The sequence below is a fragment of the Triticum dicoccoides genome, chromosome 3A (genome assembly GCF_002162155.2).
Source record: "Triticum dicoccoides isolate Atlit2015 ecotype Zavitan chromosome 3A, WEW_v2.0, whole genome shotgun sequence".
Classification (NCBI taxonomy): Eukaryota; Viridiplantae; Streptophyta; class Magnoliopsida; order Poales; family Poaceae; genus Triticum; species Triticum dicoccoides.
In genome coordinates, this window is record NC_041384.1 from 737,071,541 (window position 1) to 737,082,354 (window position 10,814).

At 44.7% G+C, this 10,814-nt stretch overlaps 1 protein-coding gene across 1 annotated transcript; it reads right to left on the reverse strand.

Moving 5' to 3' along the window:
• Positions 1-920: 920 nt before the first annotated feature.
• On the reverse strand, positions 921-3,576 carry LOC119273579 (protein NRT1/ PTR FAMILY 5.10-like). The gene is made up of 3 exons (XM_037554694.1): positions 3,430-3,576; positions 3,143-3,360; positions 921-2,265 (listed from the first exon to the last, which is right to left on the reverse strand). The coding sequence occupies exons 1-3, from the start codon at positions 3,557-3,559 to the stop codon at positions 1,021-1,023; spliced, it is 1,593 nt and encodes a 530-aa protein (XP_037410591.1). The 5' UTR covers positions 3,560-3,576; the 3' UTR covers positions 921-1,020.
• Between the last annotated feature and the right edge of the window lie 7,238 nt (positions 3,577-10,814).

Here is a 10,814-nt window from a genome sequence, read left to right on the forward strand (position 1 = left end):
ATTGGCCTAGAACCCATACAAAGAAAATAAATGTGCATGTTTGGTTATCTTCAGGCCACTTAGGCCCATTTGTAGTCTTGTACGTACTCAGATGGTATTTAGCTTTCGCTGTGATAGGAATCTTTGTAATGTACCCTTTGTATTCGTGGCTCACTGGAGTCCTGCTTGTATATATATGTTCTTTTGTGGTGGTTCCATCGTGAACTCGTGTAATGGCACTGCTTGGTGGGCGTGTATGTTTCTACGTGCACCTTGTGCTTGGTGGGCGTCTCTGGATCGTTATTATGCGGAGCTTAGCACCAAATGTTAAAGTCTGTATAGTACCGATCTTCGGGTCTTACGAGCACGGTGGATAGACGCACCCAAGGTTGTGGCTAGGGGTAATACGGCGGTGACTACTTTTTCAGCGTGTGCATGAGGTTCTCGTCGAGAGTCTGCTATACTGGATGAGCGCTCCCGTTTCTCCTAGAGGGTGTCTCAGGGTATGCGAATGCTCCCGATGTCTAGGTGATGGTTTTTTGTGTGTTTTCAGGCATAAGGTCTTGCTGGCATGATTTTCACTCAATGTCGGGTTTGTACGTGTTGTGTGGTGGTTTCACGTTAGTTTGATGTATGCTCTTTGTCAGACGTTGATGAATAATCTAATAATGATTCTATTTGACATTATTTAAAATGGCTCTAAAAATAATTAGCCGCGCTTAAGGTTCCTTTAAAGTGATATTGTAATGCACTGGTCGTCATGTTGATTATGACTTCACTTTTGCTACCTCTGTCCACCTCTGTCCCAGAATATAACGTTTTGATAGGCTATTTTAGCCTACTAAAACATATTTTATTTTGGAATGGAGGTAGTATGTAATTGGCAACCAGCAGAAAAAACTTAGTCAATTAAATATGCTAGTTATGTAACTCTCAAGTGGGAACATAAATAAATTTCCTAGTTATTTGATGAGTATGGCTGTAACTCAATACACTAAATAACCAGGAAATTTATTCGACGAATCCATGAAGCATGTGACGTCAGCAAAGCATCTTGTTGTTGTTGTTGTAGGCATAGGAGCTTGCGCGCCAGAGGAAGAGGGCAAAGCCGACAGCGTTAAGGCCAGCGAGCAAGCAGTAGAAGTAGTCAAGGTGAGCACGATTAAGGTTGTCCGCGAACCAGCTATCCCCGCCGGCGCTCCTGGTGATGCGGTCAATGAGGGAGATGAGGAAGACGCTGATGAAGTTGCCGATGCCCAAGACGCTGTAGTAGAGCGCCAGGCCCAAGCTGCGCTGCTCGTGTGGCATCTGGTCGTAGAAGAACTCCTGCATCCCGACTTCGGCGAACACGCTTGCCGTCGCCATCATCACATGCTGCGGCAGCAGCCACATCCAGCTCATTGGCACAGTGGCACCGGCAACATCCACTAGACCATGCTCGCGGGCCACCTTTAACCGCCGAGACTCCACAAGTGCCGCTGTTGACACCGCCGCAAGCGACATAGCTATGCCTGATCCCAAGCGTTGCAGCAACGTCAACCCCGATGGATTGGCCGTCATGGAGCGAAGCAATGGCACCAACACCCTGTCATAGAAAGGAACAAACACAAGGATTGTTGCCGGGCCAAACAGCAGCAGGGCGGCAGACGGCAACTCTAGGCAGCCAATGATGTGACGGTCTAGGGTGCGACCTTGCTTGTTGAACAGCGTCATGATTTGCGCAAACACCATACCATAGGATAGGCACGCCGCCCAGATAGACAACAGGTGCAGCATGCTGTGCGCCTCCTCTACCTCCTTGGCTATAGCAGCCGCTTCTTCCTCCTGTCGGGTTTCCTTGACAAGCCATGACACAATGCTCCGAGCAAGGAGCATGACGGGGTTGTTGGCGCCAGAGGTGGGCGTGTATAGGCGGTAGGTAGAGGTTCCAATGAGGAACACAATGGCGGCGCAGAGCACCGTGGTGCATAACATACCGTATCCAATTGCCCAACCAAAGGACTCCTGGATATATCCAACTCCACCGAGAGCCATGGTGGTACCAACGGCTAAGCAAAAGTACCACCAATTGAAGAAGGAGCTGCGTGCAGCATGCTCCCGAGGGTCGTTCGCGTCGAACTGATCCGCAGCGAAGGCCAGGGCACATGGATAGTCCGCGCCTTGCGCGAGGGCTATGAGGTAGAGAGAGGTGTAGAACAAGGCCACTTGTAATGAACAAGGATGGGAAGAGGAACCGTCGATTCCTTGGACGGGGAGCATGGATGCTAGAGTCATCATGCCATACCCCTGCACATTAATTAAGAAACAGTCCGTAAATATTCACTACTCAAGATTTATCATTCCAATAGAAAGATTTTCTCCGTCTATGCATAAAAAGGGCACCATCGATATCGTGTTGCCTGCAGGTCCCTCACTCTGAATAGGGGAAATGTTCGAGCAAATGAGCAAGAGAAAACACAGATGTTTGTTTCTAGGCCTTTTTCTTCTTTTATTCCATTTTCATGTATATATGTATGCAGGAAAATATAAAATAGCACAGCTGCGCCAGGGCCCTCTCTATCTAGCCATCCATTTTACGCATCGCGATTCGTGCAAACACATTTCTCTTTTTTGTTTCTCTCACATAAAAGATGTCTTGAAGTTCAAACCTTTGCAGCGTGGCAAAGTTAATCATTTTTTGTATATTTATATTTGACAAAAAAATCTAAAAGATTTATCCTAGATTCTAGATGGAAAGCTTTGCCACGCTGCAAAGGTTTGAACTTCAAGACATCTTTTATGTGAGAGAAACAAAAAAGAGAAATTTTCATACGAAAAGTTAGTTGTGTTGCACAGATCTTAAAACAAGATTGGACATCCAGGATACAAGGGCCGGGGTGCAGCTGTTCTAAAAATCCACATCCCTATGTATGCAATGTTACATCAGATGAGCATGATCAACTCCCCGTAAAAAAAAGATGAGCATGATCAACAACTAATGAATCTACATTCTGACTAGATTAACTTGTAGCATGTCCTGCATTTACCAATCCAGATCATGAATGTCAACTCAGACTACAGTTTAAGATTTAGAACTATGCATGATATTGTAGAAACGAATTTCAGGAGTTGTGGTCCCACTCTAATCAACTGTTGCCGATGGAGCTAAAACTATAGACATTACCAGGACGTAGAGCGTGAAGGCGAGTATGATGGATCGGTAGCGCCCCAGCCAGGAGTCGGCTACGAAGGCTCCTAGCAGTGGCATGATGCTGGCCGTCCCAACCCAGGCGTTCACGGCCATTGCCGCCGCGGCGTTAGAATGGCCTAAAGGCCCTGTTAGGAACATGATGAGGTTGGCCTGCACGCCGTAGAAGGCGAAACCGCTAGCGACCTCCAGCACTGCATCCATGGTGCAGATCAATTAGTTATAGACGTATATACTACCTAGAATATATAACTGGAACATACCGACGACGAAGAGGGCCGAGCGCCAGCCGCCAGATGTGCTGCGGTACACCGGGCGGCCGCGGTAGTCGGAGACGCCGGCGAGTGGCGACTCATCCGTACCAGGAAGAAACGGGACCTTCGTATCCTCCATTGGTATCTTGTTCGACCTCTCGGTGTTCACTTCTCGCTTGCAGAGATTAAAGGTCCTCTCTTAAATGGGACACGAAAAAAAACACGCACATGCTAGCCAGCTCATCTGCTGCAGACGTTATAACTAGATCTGGCCGTAGCGTAACGATGAGTACCATATACAAGTATCATGCATACGATACTAGCATATGATACTACTTTTGTAATGCATGGTATCATGAATTAGTATCTTAGCTTACCTTATTAATTGTCATGCATGAGATAAAGTAGTACATCATTTAATATGATACAGTATCATGATATGATACCAGGGCTGGACGCATAAGCGAGCTTTTTGGCTCGGCCCGAAACACACTCTAGCTCGGCCCGACTCAGCTCGGCCCGACATAGAAAAAGGCCGAGCCGAGCTGCAAATTTCGCCCCGTTCAGCGACCGAGTCGAGCCTGTTTCTGCTTGGTCCAGCTCGGTGGCTCGTTTCAAAGCCCAGTGAGTTTTTTTTATGGAGATTTGCAGCCTAGTGTAATGACACGAGCAGCCCAAGCCCACTGAAGCACCCGGACTACACAAGTGACTCAAAAAAAACCATAGCGAGTGCGTACACAGGACGCCGGCCTCCTCGTCTGCTATAGGATTTGTTTCTCCGCCGCCGCGCCGCCTCTCTGGTCACGACCTGACCGTCGTCCTCCTCGCCGTGCACAACGCTGAAAGACTCCCTCTTGACAACACCGGCGGACGCGCCGCATCGGACGACGCCGTTCGTCGCTCCCGTGGTTCCTCGCCAACTGTGCCGCCGCCCCAAGTGTCCGCCGCCCTGAGCATGAGCACACTGCATCAGCGCCGGCGGCGCGCACGCATTCAAACTGTACACAACACACCGGCGGCTAGCACGTGGACAACACGCATGCACTGGCACTAATTGACGCAGGCAAGCACGCACACTACATCCGCGTCCATGGATACAGCAGGGCACACACGAGCCACTTGGGCGGGACCGAGCCACAGCCAAGACGAGCCGAGCCTCCAAAAGCAGGCTCGTTCATCCAGCGAGCCGAGCCGAGCTTGGCTCGCTCATGGCGAGCCAAAGGCAGGCTCGGAGCAAACTCGGCTCAGCTCGGCTCGTGTCCAGCCCTATATGATACCACATCCTCAATTTTTTCATTTAATTGCGTGACACATCATCAAAAAAGTCTAGGTGACATGCATGATACCATTTATGATACTTACATTACGACCAGCCTTAGGTAAGGATTACATCATGGTAAAGTTGTCACCGTCGTGTATCCATCAATGGTCCAACGTTGGCAACAGTGCACAATAACCAATCCTTTTTTCTTGAGAAAAAAGTAGTAAATTACGTAATACGTAGCTAAGCAAGAGTGTATCGAGCATGTGTGACCTGTTGGACGAGAAATCCCTGAGGCATGCCGTGACGTTTCGCTGTAATAGCTAAACATAACGAGCACATGTCCCTACAATGCACATGCAGATGTCCTGCTGACACGGTGCTCACAAAATCACCTCTCTTACATCATCATCCTTGATGGTGCACGTTGTCTCGTCGGTCTATTTGATGAAGAGTACTTATTAGTTAATAAAAAAGGAATATATATGTATATATATATATATATATATATAGAGAGAGAGAGAGAGAGAGAGAGAGAGAAAGCTAAGTTCCGAATAGTTAGAGTTTTGTGACAGATCAAAACGTATCAGACAATATTGGATCGTGATTGGACGGCCATCCTATCTTTGTGTGCTGATTTCAAACAATGTCGCTTTTCCATCTGATGGCCCCACCTGCATGCTGGCCATTGGTCCCTCCATCTCGATGTGAATGCTACCGTCATTTCTGTTCCAATGTGACAGGTTGGCTTGTTGTAGAGCGAGATGGAGAAAGACGTGAGAGATGGATGAAATGACAGGACGTTTTTCACTTATACATGCATGCAGTGGCGGAGGACGGACAAAAGTTGAGGTAGGGCGGGATTTGGTGACTAGCCACCGACAACGCGCGTCGATGCGCCGCCCTGCGTCCAGCCTGCACCGTTACGGGTCCTCCGCCATTGCATGCATGTTGCAGGCCCGTTACGGGCTGCTGCTTCCGGACGACCTCTTCCTAACCAATCTCTTCTCACCCTTGATTTGCATGGTGGGGCCGTCTCTCTTCATTTCCCAATCCTTTAATCCCACCTCAGTCTGTAACTCAGCTTCCATAAAATCCGCGCGTAGGAGTAGCAAAGCTCATCACTGGGCATGCAAGCATGTCGTATGCGGCTCTGAGTTCATGCACGTGTACTCTCTCTGTTTTTCAATAAAAGTTTTTCTAGGAATTTCAATATGGACTATATATATGGAGCTAAAATGAGTAGTAAGCAGCGTTTTTCTTTGTGCATGTCGATGAGCAGGGCCATTTCATAATGCTAATTATTACTTGTTTTAGGTTTTTGCTTTTTGATCTTTGGGACCAATAAAATGATATTAATATCAGCCACCGGACAGATCCACATGCGGTGTGCGGAGCGAGCTAGCATGGGGCGCCATTCATACGGCACCCACCATCAATCAGAGCTAGCTAGCTCGCGTGGATGGCCAAATTAAACTACCGACCCCGCAAATCCTCGCTGGTAAAGTACATTTTTAGAGTACCGACCCCTACCGGAAGACAAGCGAAAACATGTTTTAGAGCATCTACACCTAGGCCTTTCTTATCTAGTCATTCATTCCACGCATCGTGATTCGTGCAAATAAATTTTTCTTTTTTCTCTCTCATATAGAACATGTCTTGAGGTTCAGACCTTTGCAGAACAACAAAGCTTTCTAAATAGAATCTAGGATAAAAGAGTTAGATTTTTTGGTCCAACATAAATATACAAAATAAGTTGTTTTTCATTTAAAAAATCTTATTAGTAGTATTTATGTCGGACAAATAATTCTGAAAGATTTATCCTAAATTCTAGTTAGAAAGCTTTGACGCGCTGCAAAGATTTGAACTTCATGACATGTTCTATATGAGAGAAACAAAAAAGTGAAAATTACTTGTAGAAATTAGTTGTGTCGCACGGATCTTAAATCGATATTGGAGAGCCAGGATAGAAGGGCATGGGTGCAGGTGCTCTAAAAATCTGCATCCGAAAGACAAGCCCCCTTGCAAACAAATCCTCGAACATGTGGCAGGTGGGGTGGCGAAGCGGCAGGAGCACGAGCAGGCATCGGCCTTGTCCTCGCTACAATGACGACAACCAGAGGAGCTCGAGAGGATAGAGGCCAGCGACGGTCGGCAAGAGCTAGCCGTGCTGCCAGAGTTAACGACGAAGGAGGACCAGCGGAGATCAAGCCATGACGATGCAGGAGGAGAGCAGGCGGTCAGAAACAAAAGGAGCCGGCTTGGCTAGGGCGACGAGGAGGACCGGCATAGGGCGGCGCCGGGAACAGTTGCGGGGTCCAGAGAAGACGACAGTCAGGGCGAGGAGACGACCTTGCCGACCATGGCGCTTGGGCGAAATCCGGCGAGGATGCGATGAAGCCAGAGAGAGGTGGGATGGAGACGATCCAGGGGAGAGGAGGCGTTGCGGGTGGGGATAGAAGGGAGGTTGGGGAAGTGTGGGGTGGAGGCTGCTTGCGGCTGTAGTGAGCAGAGAGGGAGGGGGCGCGAGGATGGGGACATCGGGGCCGGGTCGAGGTGTTCCGTGGGTGCGTGTGTGTGTGTGTGGACAGAATAGAATGACAGAGAGAGGTGAATGAACCGAATTGGAAAAATGACAAAGTTACCGTGGCGCACCACGTTCTGATGCGTCACAGGTAGAATAGCAATGCCGCTTATTTTATAGCCGAGGGACCCCAAATACCCGTGGCACACCCCATATTGATGCGCCACGGGTAGCACCCCTAGCCAGCTCGACCAAGACATAGTCGTGGCGCATGCATATCTTTGTGCGCCACGGGTATCCAACCCACCAATAGCTGTTTTTCTAGTTGTGTGTTCATCGGATTGTGTAGGTGCCTAAGGACACTCGTAGACTTTACCACGGTTTACCGTTTCGATATCACGATCTCTCGTATTAGTCAGAGGAGTGTTCTAGATTTTGCTTGCAACGCGAGCCCATAAGATAGCCAAAACAATTGCCCGTCATAACATTTCCATTGCAGATGTTTAATCAACTCATAGATGAAAACCTGCATAAAGTAATGGAACGCGACAATGGTGTAGACATGCATAAAGTAATATCATACTTTGATTCACAAGGCAAACCTTTGGCATATAATCTCGAATCTTCGAAACATCAATTCCAATTGACAACTTCATCCATAACCAACTATCAAGACTTATTTCCAACACTATGGGTTCGGGCCAATTCATTACCATTTATTTAAGACGGTTCTAAAGAGTGACACCCATCAAGTTTCAGAGAACTTCCTTATTATATTTTTGCTTTTCGTAGAAATCATTGCAATGTATTCTAGAGGATCAAAAAACTTCGCAAGCTAAAATAAGATTGAACAAAGTGCATCAAAGTTCTAACTTGTCTCCTATGGCCCCATGATGGAGGTCCACAAAATATGCATATAATACATTTTAAGGAATCATCAGGGATGCCATCGAGCCATCATGTGGACTCTATTGGGTTGTGTGCGAGGAGCTCAGGATGGTCTTTTTCCTGGCCTAGAGTAAAAATCAATGTGTTATCCATTGCCCATAATGGTAAATATCTAAGGCACGTGGTTTCGAATAGCTAAGTTAGAAATAAAATGTGGAAATTTCCTATAATCTTTAAATGAAATTGAGGATAATATTTCTCCTTTCAATTTGTAAAATATTCACGGACATTGAACTGCCTAATATCGCTTTCCCGATCTACAATTTTTATATGTGGTGAAGTAATTTTTGGTAAACCTATAATTGTAGTTAGCTACATTTTTCTTGACAAGCTAAATACACGTGCATGCGAACCACTAAGGAAGAAGATTTTACCTAATATTTTAAACCTTATTGTTCAACTCGGTTATAATGTTGATGGTACAAAAGGAATAAACCATGTTCTATTTTGGGTGAACAGCTGTTAAGCCGACAAAAAAGTGGTCGACGACCTTTCTTATGGCTCTTCCGCATAGAACGCCAACGGAATCAGAATAGGACATTCTACGCGGTGTTTACGTATTTTGTATAAGCCTAGGTTGAAATTTGATTACAAGACATTGGTCCCACTATTAATTAGGTAAAGTACTTTATAAGGAGTGAAAGCATAAAAAATCACACGGTAGTTTAATTTATAGGATACTAGTTTACAAATACTAACACCATAATGCATAACATTTTAAACTAGTATCCTAGTAACATCATATTTTTTATTGCTAAAATCTCAATGCAAATCTATTTACTAGTTCTGTTCTTATTAGTTTTTCTGGATCTATGCGCCATGATAAAATAATAGAGCATGATATTGACATGAGCTTTCTTTATTAACTGTTGTGCCATGTCTCCTTATTATCGATTGTATTGCAGTATAGATCAATGAATCTCCCACTGTGCGAGGCATAAGAATGTGATGCCACCAAGGACGCATTAGATTTACAAGATGATCATATATATTATGCTTGCTACTCGCATCACAGGCTTGATGGTCAAGTGGACAGGCCGTTAGTTGGATCTAGCATCCTCTTGATGGGCTTGCCAACGAAACTCAATCAAGTATGTCCAGAAATCAAACATAAGGCCCCACAAAGAAGGTCCACAAAAGATGCATATAATACATTGTGTGAAATCAATATGGCTGCCATCTAGCCATGCATGCGGACTGTGATGGGCATGTTTGCTGGTTGTGTGCTAGGAGATGAGCCTGGTCTTTTTCCTGACATAGAGTAAAAATCTGTGTTTTGTCCATTGCCCACAATGATAAATATCCATGGCAAGTGGTTTCGAACAACTAAGTAAGAAATAAATTATGGAAATTTCCAATAATCCTTAAAATGAAATTGAAGATACTATTGCTCCCTTTTAGTTTGAAGAATAATCATTGCCAGTGAACTACTCCCTCCGTCCCATAATATAAGAACGTCTTATACACTACACTAGTGTCAAAAACGTTCTTATATTATGGGATGGAGGGAGTACCTAATACCTCTTCCTCGATCTATAATTCTTATATGTGCAGAATATTTTTTTGGTAAATCTATAATTCTAATTGGCTTCATTATTCTTGACAAGTTAAATGCGTGTGCATGCCAACCACAAATATTTTTTAAACGTTACCGTTTGACTTGTTCACAATTTGGATGGTACAAAAGATGCATATAATACATTGTACAAAATCATCAAGGCTTCCATCAAACTCATGCATGTCGACTTCAATGGGAACATCTGACGGTTTTCTGCTAGGAGTTGAGTCTGGTCTTTTTCTTGCCTAGAGGAAAAACATGGTGCTGCCCATTGCCCATAACGGTAGATGTCCAAGGTAGATGTTTTCAAACACCTAACTTAGAAATAAAATTGGGTTAATTTCCTATAATCTTGAAAATGAAATTGAAGAATATTCACATCCATTGAATTACCTAATACCTCTTTCTCCATCTATAGTTCTTATACTTCTGAAGTAATTTTTGGCAAATCTATAATTCTAGTTGAGTTCATTATTCTTGACAAGCTATATACACATGTATTCGAGCAACTAAGGAAGAAGAATTACCTAATTTTAAAACCTTATCGTTCAACTCGGTTTCTTTTGATGCTACAAAAATAATAAACTGTTCTCAATGCATGACTAAAATTTCGCGCGACCATCTATTCAGCTGGCAAAAAAATAGTCAACGGCTTCTGTTATGGCTCTTCCACACAAAATGCCAATGGAATCAAAATATACCATTCTAAGTGATGTTTATGTATTTTTTAACACTACATCGGAACTTTATTACAAAACAATTGTCCCATTGTTAATTAGATATCATTAGATAAATATGTCTTGTTGCAACTCATATTTTGGTGCCAGATAGTTATGGTACTTGATAAGGCGTCAGAGCATACACAATCATAGAGTAGTGTAATGCCAGAAAGGTCCAATTATTAGATTTACACAATGATATCACGCTTGCTACTTGCTCCTTAGGCTCGATGGTCAAGCCGATGGTCAAGCTGACCGACCAGTAGTTGGATCTAGCACCCTCTTGATGGGCGTGTCGAAACAACTCAATCAATCTGTCCAGAAATCAAACATAAGAGGCCCCAGGAAGGAGGACCACAAAAGATGCATATAATGTATTTTACA